The sequence below is a fragment of the Bombina bombina genome, chromosome 5 (genome assembly GCF_027579735.1).
Source record: "Bombina bombina isolate aBomBom1 chromosome 5, aBomBom1.pri, whole genome shotgun sequence".
NCBI lineage: Eukaryota > Metazoa > Chordata > Amphibia > Anura > Bombinatoridae > Bombina > Bombina bombina.
The window spans coordinates 440577476-440599358 of NC_069503.1; the positions used below are offsets into that span (position 1 = coordinate 440577476).

Here is a 21883-nt window from a genome sequence, read left to right on the forward strand (position 1 = left end):
CTAGCTGACCAATATAATCAATATTCAATCCTCTGAGCCCCCCATAAATTGAGAGAGCATGTTTGCAATTTCTCCCTTAATTCTGCTTCACTATATTGTTGCATCATTGGTTAATTGTTAGGACGCCTTGCATCTGCAAACCATTTTGTTCAACTATATTCACCCTACTATTCCAATAACCATTTGCATCTAACATATGCATGTCCTTGCGTGCCTAATTTATGAGCTATTATTTGGTGGTTTGGCCCGAGAGTGACCCATATTTGTCTTTAGGTATAGTCTTACATTTTGGAAGGGACATTAGGGTATACTGGATAAAATGCATGGCTGGGGGTTACCTTTCAATATTCTAAAATATCAAAGCTTATGTTGTGGTTGTAGAATGTGCTGTTATCTATTTTTATGGAGAATACCTAGGCTACAGTTGGATTACAGTTACTTCTGCAAACACTTCCCCACAGTTTGATATTTCCCACTGCTATGAATGTTTGCAGAGAACTAATATTTTATACAAGTCGGTTTTTGTACAATCTGCCTAGTGAGCCATAGGTTCCGTTAGTTGCACTCATAGTTAAAATCCATGCTTTTATGTTAAAAATATGAATACGGTTCTTCAGCTAATCCGTACGTATATTTACTATATTTTCATTGTAGTACTATCAGTTGCTAAATACGCTTATTTTACCAAGTGGCCTATATGTAACTACCATATACCGTAATATTAAAGATGTATCTAATCCAAGAGTGACTAGTCCAGTAGTTACCACATAGCTAATAAAATCTATAATAGATTATAAATTATGTGCCATGGTTCAAAAGTGACCGTATATCACTCTAGTTCTTTTATCTCCAGCAATTCAAGATATATTGCATAGGTTCATGAGCAGCCTATACACTATTTGGGAGGTTTATAAAACTATATATCATTCTAGTTTACCTCCATCGATACTAGATATTGCAAGAGTGGCCTACTAATAGCATAGGAGGTTTCTATAAATATATAACAGGAGGTTTCAGTTGTACTTGCCTATTATTCCTTGGTTTATATGTCATTATATGAATAGGTTTGTATTATTGTACCTATATTGCTATACTTGGCGACTATAGTCTCACCAATTTGTAACTGTTTTGTATATTTTCGCATTATGGTACAAAAATTGTTCTTATACCTGTTTATATTGAATTGTGGCAAATATCTAATGTCAATTTTGTTAAAAACCTCAATAAAAAATAAATAAAAAAAATATTAACCTCATTATTAAGGGGTCTACTCGGTTCTCTACTATCTCAGGCCTTGCTGCCCATGCACCATGTGAGTTCCAAGAGTGGCCCTTTAGTACATGGAAGGAACTATAGCAATTGGAGGCCTGTTCTACATTTTCCCTAATGCACTGCTTGATTGTTAATTGACCTCCTTACCTTTATTTTGTTATACATGTCATTTTGAAAACTATGATGTTGGCAAATTGGTTGACTTTAATAAGGATATTCAACATGCTGTTGTACACAAGCTACTTTATTGTATGCTTGAAATGTCATTAGCAATGTTTGCATACACAGGTAGGCTTATAAAAAGCAATGTACTATTGGGAACTAGCTAGTGATTGAGGTTATAGTTATACACAAGCAATAATTCAAAATAAACTGTTCTAAGAGTGTTTTTTGCCCTTTTATGTCTCTTTAAGGGTAGAATTGTAATACAATGTCCATTCATCTGTAAAAAATATAGTTAATTAAACTACTACACTATTGTATATTCATAGCAGATTGTTTTTGTCTGCTTCATGCTTTAAACTAAGCTATGTATTAGCTCATTCTTGGGATACTGTTACCAAGATAATGAAATATTCTAAATATTTAGTCTGCTAATCTGCTAACAGCCATTTGCCTATCAACAATCCCTGTACTGCACGTCTGAGAGAAATGTCAAAAGCCGGATAAAGATTATTTTAAGTGACTCGGCAAAAAGCACCGAGGAGAATATTGATCTAAATGAATGATTCTATAACTAGAAGCTGTCTGTTTTAAGGTCATTCCAAAGTGTAGTGTGAAATAAACGTGTGTTACCAGTAATATGGCTTTAAAACATTTGCACCAATAAAATAAGCCCATGAAGTATTATTACAATTCCGCATATATTTTGTCCCCATCTTTTCTCATCATGCTGAGTTGTAACAAATTATTACTCCACTCTGTCTCTCTCCAGAAATCAGATACAATTCTAGCTAGCGGCTTAAGGTGCAGTAACACCATCAGACAGTAGGCCATTAGAACGGATAATATATCTCCTTGTTTGAAGCCGTTATCGAAGATAAAATGAAGCGGAGAGAGAAGATTACTCCTGCTGCAGTGTTGCTCTATTACTGTAAAGCTCCCCTCTTAATCAGCGCAAGCAGAAAATAGCAGAACATGTGGTGATATATTCTAATCTGTAGAAAATGGAATAGCTAAGCTTTCAATAAGAACAAAAGGAATACAAGTCAAAATTAAACTTTTATGATTCAGACAAAGAATGTCATTAAAAGAAAACTTTCCACTTTACTTCTATTATTACATATGCTTCATTATCTTGGTATCCTTTGTTAAAGAGTAAATATCAGTAGGCTCAGGAGTGTACATACATGTGTCTTCACCTCTCTTTGGTAGCAGTGTTTGCAAAAATGTATAAGATTGATACAAATATTGTTGCAAACACTGCAGCACGCTCCTGAGCTCCTGTGAGCATACCTAGCTTTAGTCTTCGACAAAGGATACCAAGAGAATGAAGCATATCTAATAGATGTAAAATGATTTTTTTATTTTTTTTTATTGGATGCTCTATCTAAACCACTGGTTTTCAAACCTGTCCTCAGGCCTCTCTAACAGGCCAGATGTTGAGGATATCTGAACTGGAGCACAGATGAAATAATCAGATGATTAGTATATATGGTTATTTTACCTGCTCTCACCCAAGGAAATCCTGAAAATCTGGCCTGTTGGAGAGCCCTAAGGACAGGTTTGAAAACCAGTGATCTAAACCAAACAGATTAATTCTGACTTTACTATTCCTCTGAAATACAAACTAGTCACTTCAAACGCTTATCTGAAATAGCGCTGCATACGCTTATCTGAAATAGCGCTGCATACGCTTATCTGAAATACCGCTGCATACGTTTATCTGCAATACCGCTGCATACGCTTATCTGCAATACCGCTGCATACGCTTATCTGCAATACCACTGCATACGCTTATCTGCAATACCACTGCATACGCTTATCTGCAATACCACTGCATACGCTTATCTGCAATACCACTGCATACGCTTATCTGCAATACCACTGCATACGCTTATCTGCAATACCACTGCATACGTTTATCTGCAATACCACTGCATATGCTTACCTGCAATACCACTGCATATGCTTATCTGCAATACCACTGCATATGCTTATCTGCAATACCACTGCATACGCTTATCTGCAATACCACTGCATATGTTTATCTGCAATACCACTGCATATGTTTATCTGCAATACCACTGCATATGCTTACCTGCAATACCACTGCATATGCTTATCTGCAATACCACTGCATATGCTTATCTGCAATATCACTGCATATGCTTATCTGCAATACCACTGCATATGCTTATCTGCAATATCACTGCATATGCTTATCTGCAATACCACTGCATATGCTTATCTGAAATACCGCTGCATATGCTTATCTGAAATACCGCTGCATATGATTATCCAAACAGATTAATTCTGACTTTACTATTCCTCTGAAATACAAACTAGTCACTGCATATGTCACTAGTCACTGCATATGCTTATCTGCAATACCACTGCATACGCTTATCTGCAATACCACTGCATACGCTTATCTAAAATACCACTGCATACGCTTATCTAAAATACCACTGCATACGCTTATCTGAAATACCACTGCATACGCTTATCTGAAATACCGCTGCATACGCTTATCTGAAATACCAGGACAACTACAGAACCACTCTATCCCTCCTCAGCAAGCAAAACCCAACACATAGTTAAAGTTCTTTTCAAAGGATGCTCTAGAGAAATGCACAGCTGGTATGCCTGTTAGACGTGACATATAACAGTTACTATGTATACAACATGAATGCAGTCAAATTTAAAGTAAATAGAATTATGGACTTGTATACTCTGCTGAATTCATACATATGAATTAATTTATATAAATTTAGAAAAACACAAATATCATTATTGGTAAAACTGGTGTTTTTTTAATTTAAAAAAAATTAACATAATCACATTTGAAACGGTTACTGGGAAATCTAGAATTAAAGAGTAAGCCAATGCAGTTTACGATAAGGGGAACAACTAGGTTTCAACATGCCCATTACTTTATAGAAAATAAACCTTAACACATATATTCTAATATAATTAACAAATATATCTTGCAAACTATTCTCAGACTAATCTTTGCTAAAATATATCACTATGTCTAACATTTTACTGTTTACTGCCTTATAAGTTGTTAACTTTTTTTTACAAAATACCACATTATGGATTTGGCAATAGCAAAAGCCTGCTTGTTCAATTTGGGCACTCATTTGAGGCGTGTCAGTTAAAAGGGATATAAAATACATTTTCATTATATATGCATAGAGCAGATCTATCAATTTGCGAACCTGTCTGATCAACAAATTGCGGTGTAGAATGTAGAAGAGTTAGATTTGTAAAATTAGAGTTTTTAGTGTAGTAATACAGAAAATGGTGCAAAGTGTTATGTTTAATCATTTTATATTACAGTCTCAAAGTGTTTCTTTTCCCTTTACAGTGTGACCCAATAATATTCCCAAAACCAGTTATTTCAATGCATTGTGTAATGGTGGACCAAGATTATAACAACTCTGTTATACATTGAAGGCTTTAAGATATTTGTACTGCTGTCTAATTTATAGATTAACTGGTCCGACATTGCAACAAGGTGAGCTTGTCTAGTCAACTTTAGTTACTAAAGGGGAGGAGGAGAGTATCTACAAGATCTGGCTAATAAGATCATTTTGAATAAAAACCAACACAAGCTGCTAAAGAAAAAAAATTCAGTAAAATAATTTAGAGCAAAAAAAAAAAAAAGGAAAGAAAAGAAAAGCACACACAGTTTTCCACTTTACTTCCGTTATCAAATTTACCGTATTCTCTTGGTATCCTTTGCGGAATAAGAATCCTATGTAGGCTAAAAGGAGCTCAGGACATGTCTTTAGTACTCTATGACAGAAGTGTTTGCAACAATGTTTGAAATAATATTATACATTGTTGCAGACAATGCAGCCAGAGAGTTCTAAAGACATTTGCATGCTCCTCAGCTCATATGATCCTACTTAGGTTTACTCTTCCAACAAAGAATACCAAAAGAATGAAGCACACTGTGGCAGACCCTAGAGGACTATATGGCAATAGTGTCTGCAACAATGTTTGCGACCATTTTATACATATAGTTATCGGGACAAGTGCAGATTCCTGAGCCTACCTATGCTCTCCTAGAAAAGGGTCCAAGTTTCAAGATACCCAAAGAAAGAGGTCAATTTGATAATTAAAGGGTTTTTTTCATGGTGTAAATGAAAGTTTAATTAGAATTACAATGTATGAGAATGTAATACATAGTGGATTCACATCATTACAGGGACACAAAATCCAATGTTTTTCTTTCAGATAAACCATACAATTTTAACAACTTTCCAATTTTCTTCTATTATCAAATTTGCTTCATTCTCAGTATCTTTTGTTGAAGAAGCAGCAATACACTATTGGAAGCTAGCTGAACACATCAGGCGAACCAATGACAAGAGGCATATATGAGCACCAATCAGCAGCTGTTTCTCCTGAGTTTACCTACATATGCTTTCAACAAGGGATACCGAGAGAACAAAAAGCAGATAATATACGTAAATTGTATGCTCTATCTGAATCACAAAATTAAAAAATGGGTTTAATCCGTTTAAGAGTAAAGTTATACTTCTAAAAAAACAAAAAACAATAGCTATAACAGGGAGCATTACACCATAAGTGGACTCGATATTAGACGTAGTGAAGTCTCTTCTGAAACTTACAATTAATATAGGAATCCCAGAAAAAACATAAAATTATGCTTACCTGATAATTTCATTTCCATCGAGGGGAGGAGAGTCCACAGCTTCATTCATTACTGTTGGGAACATATACCTAAGCTCTAGAGGACACTGAATGAAACCAGGAGGGCAAAAGGCGGACCCCAATCTGAGGGCACCACAGCCTGCAAAACCTCTCTCACAAAAACAGCTTTCGCAGAAGCAAAAACGTCAAATTTGTAAAACTTTGTAAAAGTGTGCAAGGAGGATCAGGTAGCCGCCTTACAAATTTGCTCCATAGAGGCCTCATTCTTGAAGGCCCAAGACAAAGCCACAGCTCTAGTTGAATGAGCCGTGATCCTATGAGGAGGCTTATGTCCCGCTGTCTCATAAGCCAAGCGAATCAAGCTCCTCAACCAAAAGGACAAAGAAGCAGCAGAGGCCCTTTGCCCCTTGCACTTCCCAGAATACACCACAAAAAGAGATGTAGACTGTCTGTGTCCTAATCCTTCTTCTTCTAAGGAGAGGTTACTTCATAACCTGGATGTGGTTTCAAAGAAGGAACAACTATTTCCTGATTGATGTTACGGTTAGACACCACCTTGGGGAGAAACCCCAACCCAGTGCGAAGTACAGTCTTATCCGCATGAAACACCAGATAAGGAGGATCACATTGCAAGGCAGCTAGTTCAGATAGTCTGCGTGCCGATGCAATAGCCAACAGGAAGAGAACCTTCCAAGACAGAATCTTAATGTCTATGGAATGCATAGGTTCAAACGGAACCCTCTGCAAAACCTTAAGGACTGCGTTTAAGCTCCAAGCTGGAGCCGACTGTCTAAAGACAGGCCTGATTCTAGACAGAGCCTGAACAAAAGATTGAATGTCAGGGAGCTCAGCGAGTCTCCTATGCAAAAAAACGGATAATGCCGAAACCTGTCCCTTTAAGGAACTAGCGGCAAGACCCTTCTCCAAACCATCTTGGAGAAAGGACAGAATCCTGGATACCTTCACCTTATGCCAAGGATATCCATGCTTCTCAAACCAGGACAAGTTCTCCACACCTTATGGTAGATGCGACGAGTGATTGGCTTCCTTGCATGAATTAGTGTATCAATCACACTTTCTGAAAAGCCTCTGTTGGCTAAGACTAGGCTTTCAATCTCCACACAGTCAGCCTCAGAGAATCTAGATTGCAATGTTGAAAGGGGCCCTGTGACAGCAGATCCCTGCGACAGGGTAACCTCCACGGCGAAGAGAATGACATCCCAACCAGATCCACAAACCACAGCCTCTGTGGCCACGAAGGAGCAATCAGAATTGCCGGGGCCCACTCCTGTTTGATGCGTGCCATTTCGCAAAGTAGAAGTGGTAACGGTGGAAAAAATGGAAGCTAGGCTGAATCCCCAAGGAACCACTAAGGCATCTATCAGCTCCGCCTGGGAAACCCTGGACCTCGATCCGTATCGAGGTAGCTTGCAATTGAGTCTGGACACCATGAGATCTATCTCCGATGCTCCCAATCTGTGACAAATCTTCGCAAACACCTCTGGGTGAAGAGACCATTCCCCCGGATGGAAGGATTGTCTGCTGAGAAAGTCCGCTTCCCAGTTGTCCACACCTGGAATGTGAATCGCTGAGAGTAAGCAGTCGTGGGACTCCGCCCACTCCAGAATCCGAGACACCTCCCTCATTGCGAGGAAGCTCCTCGTACCCCCTTGATGGTTGATGTAAGCCACCGAGGTAATGTTGTCGGTCTGGAATCTGATGCAACTGACCGACTACAGAGAAGGCCATGCCTTCAGAGCATTGTAAATCACTCGTAGTTCTAGGATGTTGATCAGAAGGAGAGACTCCTCCCTGGCCGCGCACATTGCCAGAGCCTCATCTCGCACATAACGCAGCAATGACACAAACAATATCATGAATAAATCCCCCCCCCCCCGTTCAATAATCCCCCTTCCAGGAATATTAACCCTTGATTCTATAAAGATAAAAAGGCGCCACACTGTGACCCTGACTTCTATGTTATCATTATTAATAAAAAATGAAATGATCTTACCAGAATCTACGCTGTGGAAAAGGAACACGGCCCTTCAAGTGTGACAGGTTAGTAGCCTCGCTCCCGACATGGACTTGAGTGAAGAAAGCAGGCAGCGAAACTCGTCAACGCTGATTGCTTATGGAGCTGTTAATATGAGACGGGATGGTTTCACGGAAAGACTCTCCCTGCATCTCCGGACTCTAACTTTAGCCCAGGCTCTCAGAAACTGACAGGACTACTTAAAACTCCAGTCCCACAGCGAAGAGCACTATCCTCCATAAGAGACTACTCTGAAACTCTTGCACTCCTCTGCCATCCTCCTGTGACAAAAGGCAAAGAATGACTGGTGGAAGAGGGAGGTGGGGGAGGTATTTAAGCCTTTGGCTGGGATGTCTTTGCCTCCTCCTGGTGGCCAGGTTCTCAATTCCCAACAGATGAATGAAGCTGTGGACTCTCCTCCTCTTTAGATGGAAACATAATATTATCATAAGCTTTTTTACGCCTAATTTTTATATAAAGGTATTCTTCTAGTCGTAATATTTCATTGCAAGTGTCAATCCAATTAGCTACAGTAGGTGTTTCTTTACACTTCCATCTCCTAACTATATTATATTTTGTCCATAAAACAATCACCAGTACTTGGAGAGAATAATGGAAAATCAACATTGTATTACCTTATCTCTGCTATATCCCACTGGGAGTGTAATTTCTTCTGCTGGCTGTGTTTACAAAGCTTATCTATAGCTTGGACCTGCGGCCACAAACTTTCAGAATAAGTGGGGATACCACATGGTAAATCAACTATTTCAAATGCCAATATAAGGGTAAAGTGGCTACTTGTAAACAATTTAATACACTCCAGCAGGTAAAGTGGATCATTGGGAACAAATTAAAGGGGAGAAAATGTTTGAGTAAACTGTCCCTTTAAGTAACTTCCTCTGCGGCGCAGGAAGTGAAAGGCGGTAATTTTTTAAACAGCCAAATGTTTAGTTCAGTTGGGATATGTTTATTTAGGATTGCAATAGTCTCTAATGCTATTGCTATCAATATGGGGTTCCTAACTGACCGTTCCACTAGATGTGTGCCATGTTCCCTAAATCACATTCACAACACCAGCAAGTAAATTTACATGAGGGATATATTTTCCTAAGTCGATAAGGTGTTAAGTACCAGTAGTGTAAAAAAAAATTAAATTCGTCTCTAAAGTTTTTACATGAGATTGAAGAACTCATGTTGTGTTAAATGATTAGAGAGTTGGAATAACTAAAATCTAGATTTAATTCCTTACCCCAAGTATCTAAATATTGTGGTATATAACCAGGATTGGTCTGCTGTAAAAAAACTATAAAGCAAAGAGAGAGTATATGTCTCAACTGACTGGTAGAAGTGCATAATCTTTCAAAACCCTTTAATGATCGAAGAAGATCAAGTTTATCAGTGTGTTTGCTTATGTATAAATGACTGATAATATGGATACCATTGGTGGAAAAAAGTAGGGCCTGCGTCTACAAGTTCCTGTTGTAAATTAAATTTTGTTTCTTGCGCCAACTGATATATGCTTAAGGTTCTACCTTTCCCTTGAATGCTTTTCGAATATATCCTAAGCCAGGAGGAAAGTCAATATTTTCATTTATAGGGGTAAGCAGAGAAAAATGAGAAGATATATTGGGGAATTCGATCTGGACTTTCTTCCATATAAAGTATGTGTCTTATCTTCTTATTAACCCCTTATTGACCACAGCATTTTTCAATTTTCTTACTGTTTGGGACCAGGGCTATTTTTACATTTAAGCAGTGTTTGTGTTTAGCTGTAATTTTCCTTTTACTCATTTTCTGTACCCACACAGTATATACTGTTTTTCTCACCATTAAATGGACTTTCTAAAGATACCATTATTTTCATCATATCTTATAAATTACTATAAAAAAATTTTTATAAAATATGATGAAAAATTAAAAAAACAAAAAACAGTTTTTCTAACTTTGACCCCCAAAATCTGTTACACATCTACAACCACCAAAAAACACTCATGTTAAATATTTTCTAAATTTTAGAAAAAAAAATTAGAAATACCCAATGTTTACATGTTCTTTGCTTTTTTTGCAAGTTATAGGGCAATAAGTACAAGTAGCACTTTGCTATTTCCAAACTATATTTTTGAAAAGTACATACCCTAGGGGGTTTGAAAAGCTGGTATTTTAACACTTTCCTTGCTCTAATTCAACCACCAGTCTTTGTCAAGCTATTGGGCAGTCATTTTGTGTAATTTTTCACAAACATTGTACTTTAGGCATGGATTCTCAGCTCCTGTTATGTGTTTCTGCCCCAATATCATGAGTACAGTGATACCACCTATGCATAGGTTTGCTGGCTTGTTTGGGGGGGGGGTGCAATATCAAGCTGAGGGCTCCCCACTTCGTAGCCGGGTGTGTGCAAATTGTCCTGGGAAACTTGCGCGATTCTTTCGAATTGTACCGCAAGCTACTGTAGCTTAAACAAAAGGAAACTTGTATAAAAATTGTCTACATACAAGTGGTACCCTTTGTTCATCAGGGGTAAAATCAGGTCCCAGACAATCTTGCCAGTGGTTCTCGTATGTTCTGGGCAGCCTGGAGGGTTAAGGTAGCTATCCTTTCCCTTGTACACCCTGAAGGCCTGGGTATACCCAGTCTCGCTCTCACAGAGCTTATACACCTTTACTCCATACCTGGAGCGCTTAGAAGGAATATACTGCTTGAATCCCAGCCTTCCCTTATACTTCAGCAGGGATTTATCCACACATATATTCCTTCTAGGTGTATAAGCTTTTGCAAACCTGGCAGTAAAGTGGGTAATCAGGGGGCGGATTTTATACAGTCTGTCAAACTGGGGATGCTCCCTAGGGGGGCACGGGCTGTTGTCGATGTAGTGCATGAAATGTAGAATCATTTCATACCCCTTCCTCGACATAATCTGGGAGAAAATGGGGTAGAGCAAATGGGACTACTGCTCCAGTAGGTGCGGATGGAGGGTTTCTTTATTATGCCCATCAGCATAGTCAATGCCCAGATTTTTTTTTTTTTTTTTTTTTTTTTTTTAATTCTGGCACATCGATGGGGGCCCATTGCTGCTTTGCCAAAAAAGTGTCAGGCTTTGCAGCATGGAACTGATGGGCATATAAATTAGTTTGGGCGACAATGTTCCCCAATACATCATCGCCCAGAAACACCTCCATAAACTGTTGGGGGCTAAATCCTGCCACATCCACATTGATGCCAGGATTTGCAGTGAAGGGTGGGATATCTGGTCTCTGGTGATGAGGCGTTAACCACTCTTCAGCAGCAATGGCAGCTGGAGCAACACGTCTCCTTCTGGCAGGGGGCTAGCAGTCACAGATACATCACTATCAGTTGAGACTGTATCTAATGATGTATCTGAGCATATGGCAGGGTCAAAATTGGGGTCTGAGTCAGACATAAAGGTGTCTGACTCTGACCCAAGGATGACTTACGCCTCCTCAGCACTATATGTTCTCTGTGAAATGATTTATTTTTTTATCTGTCACAGAGAAAAAAAAAATACTAAAAAAAAAAAATCAACACAAAATTTAAATCAACTAAATGGCTCTGAAAAGAGCCTTTGGGTTTCCATAAAATTACAAAAAAAAAAATGAACCCCTAAAAAAATGCAGAGAGAGCAAAAAAGCGCTGCTGTGCTACTGCCAGTGATTTATAGTGATCACTGGCAAGCTAGGGGTTAAAATGGAATGGCTCTGAAAAGAACCTTTGGGTCTCACAATGTTCAACAAATATATTAAATAGATCTCTCTCTCCTAAACATAGATCTTTCTCTCTCTCCCACAAAAACGCAAGTGAGGAGAGGGAGGGAGATCCACACTGGTCAGAGTCAATATTTACAAATATTGACATGATCAGACAAATGGAATATTTTATTATTAAGAATTAAATGATTGGGGAAAGCTCAGTTTGGCTGCCCCTAGCCTGCACCTATGATGAGGCAGACTAGGGAAAACCACAAAAGCCCCATGATGCACTGGGCATCGCCATCTTTGAGGCCATATGGAGAATGGTGGCTATATTGGGCTATTTTATTAAAAAAAAAAATTTATTTTTTTTTAAACGTTTTATGTTATTTTACTAAGTGCCTCCACCCACCGAGGCACTTTGCACACTAACAGAGCATCAGAAGCGTGCCCTATGGCTTCTGATGCTCTGCCTGACTGCTGGGCTCCACGTGGAGTGAAACCGGAAGTCAGGAACAGTATTGCAGGATGCCTCAACATCAAGGCATCACTGCAATACTGTTTGAGTGGCTGGAAGTGATCTCGACCAGTTCCAGCGCTCAGTTTACCCGAGGACGTGTCAGGCACGTCCTTGGTCCTTAACTGATACCCTTAGTAGAACGTGCCTGACACTTCCTCGGTCGCCAAGGGGTTAAAGGGATATGAAACCCAATTTTTTTTCTTTCGTAATTTAGATAGAGCAGGCAATTTTAAGCAACTTTCTAATTTACTCCCATTATGAATTTGTCTTCATTCTCTTGGTATCTATTTGAAAAAGCAGAAATGTAATGCTCTATCTGAATTGTGAAAGAAAAAAAAATTGGGTTTCATATCCCTTGAATAGAGGTAAATAATGGGTTTTATCTTTGGGTGTCCAACATTGGACTCCCAAATGGTCTGACTAAAGTATATTGTGCTCTAGATAGACCCATATTTTATTATCAAAATTAATGAACCAGTCAACTACTCTTTGAAGGAATTCTGCAGTTCTATATTTATGTAAATCTGGAACCCCCATTCCCCCCAAATAAGCCGGAAGGGTCGTTATTTTTTTGCTGATTCTGGCATATTTTTTATCCCAAGTATAATTGAGACTATGTCGTTGCAGCTGTTGAATAAAAGTAGGAGAACACTGGAATAGGTAGAGCTTGCAACACATAAAAGGATACGGGACAATACATTCATTTTAATGCTATTTATTTTTCTTTGTCATGAGAGATGTCTTATGTAGTGTACAGTTTTCATAACTAAATTTGAACAAATCATCTATAGAAGCTGCCAAATATATACCTAGATATTTAAGAGTCTCTTTTTGCAATTTAATAGGACAAGTCAAAATAATTTTAGCAACCAAATCTCAGGGTAAATTGACATTTAAGATGTATACCATTTTCAAAATGTTTTAGATACATTTCTGGCTAGAAACAGAATTCAGGGATACGACTGATTGTGTTAAATGGGTCACCTTTTCAATGGGATTAATTTAAGCTAAAATTGAGCTTTTTTGCAAGTATATTAAGATTTGTATAGGTTGAACTCGAACTTCTGTCTTTTTTCAACCTCATCTACTATGTTACTATGTTATGTTACTATGTAAAATGAGACACTAATTGAAAGTCCTTGAACGAGAACATTATTTGGGGAATAGCCAAGTCAGAATTTGACGTAAATCAGAAATAGCTTTCTTTTACTATGTGTCAAACCCTTGCAAAAGTATTCTATACATTATCAAAGGTGTGCTCCTGTGATACTGCGAATGAGGATACAGCCAGTGAGCTATTAATAGACATATGTGTATGCTCCAATCACAGGCCATATCCTAATTTGGAGTTGAATGGGGGTGTTCCAATAGTGCAACTTTACTTAAATGTGTTTTCTTTTGAAGAAATTAAAGACATAGAAGAATCATACATTAAAAAAATAAAGTGCTCAAAGTAGAGTATTTTTATACTAGAATGCCCCTTTCAATTTTACAATGTAATTTAAGCCAAATGGGGGTACCATTTACATTTAGAATATACGTTAGGCCAATATATACATACATACTGTACATACAATCTTGCCTGGCTCCTAAGAAATGTCTAAAATTGCTCCTAAATTTATGGCTAGCTTCTCGGTTTCATATAACTTTGTCAGCCTCTGTGTTAGGCTATGAAAACTTTCAGAAAAATCCAATGTGTAAGAAATTAACTAAATGCATTAAAGGGACAGTATACACCAATTTTCATATAACTGCGTGTAATAGACACTACTAGAAAGAATTACATGCACAGATACTGATCTAACAATACAGTATAAACCCGTTCCAGTTTAGCACTGTTTAAAAGGTTACTGGAACACCCATTGCAAGTGACAAAATGCAGACTCCCCCTCCCTCTTCCTTTGCATATAAAAAGACAATTTACACAAACAGAAGCAAGCATACGTCGGTATTCTCCTAAAACTTTGGGGCTTGGTTAGGAGTCTGAAAATCAGAGCAATGTTATTTAAAAATAAGCAAAACTATACATTTAAAAAAGACAAAAAAAAACTTTATGGGCTATATAAATAGATCATGTATAATGTCCCTTTAAGGCCCACCAAAACATCATATACCAAGCAACATTTTAAGACAATTAGACTCATATGTATAAAGTTATCTCTTGCACATACTCAGTAGGAGCTGGTGCCTCAGAATGTGTGCATATAACACCACATAGATAATGGAATACATTTTTTTAACATGCCATGCTTTATCTGAATCAAAGTGTAATGTTAGTGTCCCTTTAAAAGGGACATAAAACCCAATTATTTTCTTTCATGATTAAGATAACGAATACAGTTTTAAACAACTTTCCAATTAACTTTGAATATCAAATTTGCTTAATTCTCTTGGCACACTTTGTTGAAGAAGAAGTAGCAATGCACTACTGGGAGCTAGCTGAATACAATGAGCCAATAACAAGGCATATATGTGCAGCCACCAATCAGCAGCTCCTGACCCTACCTAGGTATGCCTTTCAACAAAGTATACCAAGAGACCAAAGACAAATTAACCCTTTGAGTGCTAAGCACTTTCCCACATGGGTGCCAAGCTGTTTTAAGGTTGTTGTTTTTTGTTTTTTTTCCCCAGATCCTCAATACACTGTTGGAAAGGTTAGGCGATTACCTTTCCAACGGTGGGTCTTGGGGGTCTGTAGCTGCTTAGGTGCCTGAGATACTGGCTTCTAAGCAGCATGCCCCCTTTTCCTATACTTAAAGTTGTGCGGTGATGTCATCACGTCATTGCGCGTGACATCACCACGCAAAATGTGAAGCCCCAGTGATGCCTGTCACTATACAGGCACGATCGCTGGGGTCCCCAGATCTCCCTCAAGGTGGGAGAGTGCTAGCGACGGCCGTCGTTAGCACCAGAGTGGGAAACTCTGCGACGGCTCAGAGCCATTGTTAGCACTCAAAGGGTTATAATAGAAGTAAATTAGAAAGTTGTTAAAAATCACATGTTCTGCCTGAATTATGAAAGAAATAAAGTGGGTTTCATGTCCCTTTGACTATAACATAAGTCTGTATATACCTCTCAAACTCTAAGAGCAGCCTAGAATACTAAACACAGTATGTTCCAATGATGCTCTTTATCTTTCAAAACTGAATGATGCTGAAAATCACAGAAATGTTTTCCATAAACAAATAAAGATTCTGCTTTCAAACAGTAGAAGTGAATTTCACCATTTGGAAAAGTCTTTTTTTATGACCGGCCCACATTTCATGTTATTCTAGGATTCTAGCATGTCGTCATCATCACTAAGAAAATAGTGGGTGTAATTTCTTCAGAGGCCTACATATTTAGCAAAAAAATAAGAGTGACTCATATTCAGCTATGGGTAGAGAAAAAAAGAGGATGAATGTCAATAGATGTTCTTTTTAGAGTGTTAATGGCATAATGCATGATATTTATAATTTACTCAGCATTGTTTGAAAAGAACATCTACTGCTGTACTGGGCAATATAAAATACATAAGAGGGTAACTAATAATATATGTAATACAAACTTACACAATATGTGATCTGAGGAACAGCAGAATGAGAACATTAGTATAGAACATTAACAGCAAGCTAAGGATTACTATACTGTATGTAATGTTTGGCATAGCACATACTGATAAATTACTACAGGTAAAAATGCTTAAATCCAGAATTCCAACACCCAAACTTATTCTGAAATTCAAATGTTTTAATTAATATTTTAAAAAAATAAAATGATCAAACATTACTATTTTTTCTGCCTGTAAGGAAACAATCTTCTCTGCCTATGGTTTGGTTTTTGTGTTCTAAAATGCAAATAGTATAATAATTATTTAAAAACTACCTTTAAGTTGCATGTATAAGCTGTACTATGACATGTAAATATTGCCTAAATGACATAAGATATTGGTTTTTTACACTTGGTCCCATCCCCTCTCCAGTCCCAAACTTCTTCACAGAAGTACGCTGAATACTTGACACACCAAATTCAAATTAAAGGGATACGAAACCTATTTTTTTTTCTTTAATTAATCAGAGCATGCAATTTTAAGCAACTTTCTAATTTACTCCTATTATCAATTTTCCTTCATTCTCTTGCTATCTTTATTTAAAAAGCAGGAATGTAAAGCTTTGGAGCCGTACCATTTTAGGTTCAGCACCATGGATTGCGCATGCTTATTGGTGGCTGACATTTAGCAAATCAATAAGCAAGCATAACCCAGGTTCTGAACTAAAAATGGGCCGGCTCCGATTTTTTACATTCCTGCCTTTTAAATAAAGATAACAAGAGAGCAAAGAAAAATGTATAATAGGAGTACATTAGAAATTTGCTTAAAATTGCCTGCTCTATCTGAATCATGAAAAAAAATTGGGTTTGGTATCCCTTTAATATACACTTGTTATGCCATCTATTCTGTCAGTGGATTATCACATTTCCTCAAAATAATGCATCATTTTTTTTTTATTTTTTTTTTAAGTGGACTGGTGTAATCTGATTAGTATACATAGCGGCTGATGCAGCGAAACAAAAATGGAACAAATATCGCAAAATAATAAAGTATATAAGTACCAGGCAACACCCAACAAGGACAATTGCACTTTTTTATTTAAAAGGGGCAGCAAACAAATTATTATTATCAACAATATTTAAAGATGCTAAAAAAAAAATTTTTGCATGAAAGAAATTATTTTAAACCTGTTTATGTTGATTTAACAGAAATCAACATAAAAACAAAAAAAAACCTTTTCACTATTCATGTGTTAACACATTTAAAAAAAATGTAACAAATAAAAAAGGAATTTAATGTTCCTAGCATTTACTTTAAAAACATATTTAATAGAAAGTAATCTAGTGTCAAAAAGAGAAAGTTTATGAAGATTTAATTTAATACCATCAATCAACTGAAATTTAACAATAGGCAGACAAAGATTTCCATTTAAAAATGAAAAACCATCTACCTCAAACAGACGTAGGTCAGCTGGCACTCTGTCACCCACAGACAGACAGACGGTGTCGCCCGGGACTAAGTCTCTGGCAAGAGTGTGCTCCAGTCTTCCCGCTCGTATGCTGGGGAGAAAAAAAGAACGTCATGTTGTGAGTTGCTTAAGTCCGTGACATTTAAAATATTTTTACATCCAAGCCTCTGCAGACTGCCACTTAGCTCAGTTCTTTTTACAGACTTGCTTTTTTGCAAATCAGTGTTGACTCAAAGGGATATGAAACCCAATTTCTTTCTTTCATGATTCAGATAGAGCATGCAATTTTAAGAAACTTTTTCTTTGTTCTCTTGGTATCTTTATTTGAAAAAGCAGAAATGTAAATTTAGCCAACAATTAGCAAGCGCTACCCAGGTGCTGTACAAAAAATGGTCCGGCTCCTAAGCTTACATTCCTGCTTTTCAAATAAAGACATCAAGAGAACGAAGAACAACTGATGATAATAGGAGTAAATTAGAAAGTTGCTTAAAATTGCATACTCTATCTGAATCATGAAAGAAAAAAATTGAGTTTTATATCCCTTTAAGTAACTCAATTGAAGTGATCACAATGCTATATTATGGCACACATGAACTAGCCATGTCTAACTGTGAAAAACTGTCAAAATACACTGAGATAAGAGGCTCGCCCTGAACTCCTTAAACCTCCCTCCGACGAGCACAGGAGAGAGGAGAAAGAGAGAGGAAAAAGAGAGAGAAAGAGAGAGAGAAAGAGAGAAAGAGATACCTCAACGAAGAAATCCTTTAGCACATCTTCACCCTCCTGCAGCAGAGGTAAAGATAAGACTAACTTACATAGAGGTGGGAGGGGTTATACAGAGCTCATGGGGTTTGGGAATGTTTGCCTCCTCCTAGTGGCAGGGAGAGTAATTCCCAGGAGTAATGGATTGTGGACTCTTACCATCTTTATGAAAGAAATGCATTTTAAAGGGATATGCAAACCACACATTTTCTTTTGTGATTCAGACAATTTTAAAAAGTTTCCAAGTTACATCTATTATCAAATTTCCTTTTATTTCCATGATATTCTGTGTTGAAGGGATACCTATGTAGATGTCTGAAGAACTACATGGCAGGAAATAGTGCTGCCATCTAGAGCTCTTACAAATGGATAACATACTGAAAAACTACAGCCATATAGTGCTAGAGACATGTGCAAAACACAAAAAACTGCTCTATTAATTAAAGAGCAATGGGTTGACCTTCATGTCTATAATCAAATAAATGTTAAGCCTCTCTTTAAAATCCTAGTTTAACTAGCAGGGCTTTTCCCGGTGCCAGTTGCTGTACATTAAGCTCCGATATGCTAATGAGACGCAAGAATTAGGAAGAGGAAATGAAAATAAGAAAGGTCAGACGATTCACCTCATCTTTGTTATAGACTTGCTTTCCTATCTGAGTAAATCTCTCCAACTACATCTATAGGATAAATGTGTTGTTATCACACAGAGAAAAATGACACCAAAGGACTTATTTAAAAAGGTAAACATATTTAAGGCACAATTAAAGGGACAGTAAAGTCATAATTAGACATTCACGATTTAGAGATACAATAAAATTAGACAACTTTCCAATTTACTTCTATTATTTAATTTGCTTCCTTCTCTTGTTATCCTTTGCGGAAAGGTTTATCTAGATAAGCTCAGGAGCAGCAAAGAACCTAATTCCTAGCTGCTGATTGGTGGCTGCATATATATACCGATTGTTATTGGCTCACCCATGTGTTCATTTAGAAACCAGTAGTGCATTGCTGCTCCTCCAACAAATGATACCAAGAGAATGAAGCAAATGTTAGAATAGAAGTAAACTGGAAAGCTGTTTAAAATTGTATGTTCTACATAAATAATGAACGAAAAAAAATGTGGGGTTTTGTGTCCCTTTAATAAACCTAAACAATCAACAGATGCTGATAATATTTTCCTTAAAAGGGACAGTTCACTCAAAAAATGTCACCCCTTTAATTTGTTCCCAATGATCCACTTTACCTGCTGGAGTGTATTACATTGTTTACAAGTATTTCCATTAACCTTATATTGGCATTTGAATTAGTTTATTTAGCCTGTGGTTTTCCCACCTATTCTAAAAGTTTTTGGCCACGAGGCCAAGCTGTGTTAACACAGGCAGCAGAAGAAATTACACTCTCAGTGGGTTATAGAAGAGATCAGGTAATAAAATGTTAATTTTTCATTGTTCTCTCCAAGTATTGGTGATTGATTTATAGACAGATATAAGATAAAGAAGTAGGTATGTGTACACAATGTGATAAAGTAATGAGATCTGATTATACCTACAAGCTCAACCCATTTTATAAGGTTGTGGCTTCAAAACACAAAATCAGTTAATTCATATATGCAAATAAGTCTTAAAAAAGCAAATCTCATACATTTTATACTCTGCAGCTGGTAAAAAAAAAAAAAGTAAGTGGAAACACATTAAGGGAAAAACAATTTTATGGTATACTGTCCCTTTAATGAAATTATTTTTGGTTAGTCAACAAATGATCATATATTTCTTGATTGTAATAGCACTGAACTTGAAGGGATCCCTTTAACTGTGCTGCCCCATACATACTTTATAAATAAACACCGTTTCATTTATTCATCCCCATCTTTACTATTATATCTGAAACATCAAAATATTAACTATGATTTACTAACTTTCTATTGGTTTGATAGATTTAATATTCATAATATGTTTAATTAAAAGTGTAATCATGCAAGAATATGCCATACCAGTGGCATTCTGGTGGCATCAACTTGCTCAGTTCCTCTAATGACTTCTCAGAGCGATACTCCTGAAAGAAGAATACAAATAAAAAAATAAACAAACAGATAAAATCTGGGGGCTGTGAGTTTTTACACACAAAATAAAAAGAACACAGAACTGGAATTTATAGCAGCATAATCACTGGCTATCTAGCTTTATGCCCCTGTATATCTCCCTCCTTCTTCCTGTTGGTTCAGTTTGTAAATAGTCAAACAATGACAACCTGGCGTTTCCCATAGACACCATGAGATTTCTTTCTGGGCTTACACGCTTTCAAGACATTTTGAGAGAATAAAAACAAACATTTAAGTGAAAAAATCATATTCATGAATGGTCTGACTGTTCAGGAAATCGCCCTCCTAATACTGTAGGCATGAAATGTAAATTGCAGAGATCGCTCATAATTGATCTTTGTCTAGCTGGGGATTAAAGGGACATTCCGGTCAAAATTTAAATGCACATAGATTAATTACATATTTGAATAGAAAGATATTTGCATTATAAATGTATTGGCAAAAATTATTCTAGTAAAAGTTATTACTGTTTTAGTGTTAACATTTTTCTCTGCACGTGCATGTGAAGCATAGCTAGATAATTTCAATACACCAGCATTTTAAATATTGCAGCTGCTTGGAGTGCCAGTAGGGCTTGTATCATGTCTGCAATTAAAGGGACACAACCCAAAAAAATTATTTTGTGATTCAGATAGAGCATGCAATTTTAAGCAACTTTCTAATTTACTCCTATTATCAATGTTTCTTCGTTCTCTTGCTATCTTTATATGAAAAAGAAGGCATCTAAGCTTTTTTCTTGGTTCAGACCTCTGGACAGCAGTTTTTGATTGGTGGATGAAGTTATCCACCAATCAGCAAGGACAACCTAGGTTGTTCACTAAAAATGGGCCGGCATCTAAACTTACATTCTTGCATTTCAAATAAAGATACCAAGAGAATAAAGAACATTTGATAATAGGAGTAAATTAGAAAGTTGCTTAAAATTTCATGCTCTATCTGAATCACAAAAGAAAAAAAATGGGTTCAGTGTCCCTTTAACAAATTGAGTCATTACCAGATGGTACAAGCACCTTAGGCTCTCTGAGCAACTGCTGTGTTTAAAATGCTGGTGCACGGTGCATACTTAAATACACTTTTGAACCAGCTATAGCTTTTATTAGAAGCATTTTTGCTAATGCATCTATAATACAAAAATGCTTCTATTCAAAACTGAAATGCATTTATGTGGATTTTAATTTCGTCTGGAATGTCCCTTTTAAGACACCTAATTTGTTGCAAATCCGCTGCTATTTCCTTCCTGATGGTGGATAAATATTGTTTTCCCACATTTCAAATGGCACAAGCATGCTTAATTGTGAAAGATATTTTTTATTACTTTAAATTCCTATATAAGCACCACTAAAATAATATCGGCCTCTGAATCCAGAGCGAGGTTATGACAATAAAAATCACCCCACTTCCTTTAAAGGGACATTAAACACTAAATACATTGTATACGCATAGTATTGAAGTTATTCCCCGCCTCCCTCTAGACATGGGTGTGGTCATGTTAAAATCTTTTTCACTATATTCCAGTGCTGACCTGTTTGCAAATGTGCAGCAACTCTCCTCCAGATACCTGCAGTGTAACCTAGGTTACATAATGGCAGCACCCATGATTAGAGGGAGGTGCATGAAATGTATTTAGTGTTCCTTTAAAGGGACACT

At 37.0% G+C, this 21883-nt stretch overlaps 1 protein-coding gene across 1 annotated transcript in view; it reads right to left on the minus strand.

Annotated features, from left to right (window-relative positions):
• The window catches only part of ATP2C1 (ATPase secretory pathway Ca2+ transporting 1), a 209041-nt gene that overhangs the window by 163894 nt on the left and 23264 nt on the right, over nucleotides 1-21883 (minus strand). The window contains 2 exon segments of the mRNA XM_053714301.1: nucleotides 17359-17467; nucleotides 20129-20190. Coding sequence (XP_053570276.1) covers nucleotides 17359-17467; nucleotides 20129-20190 — 171 coding nt within the window.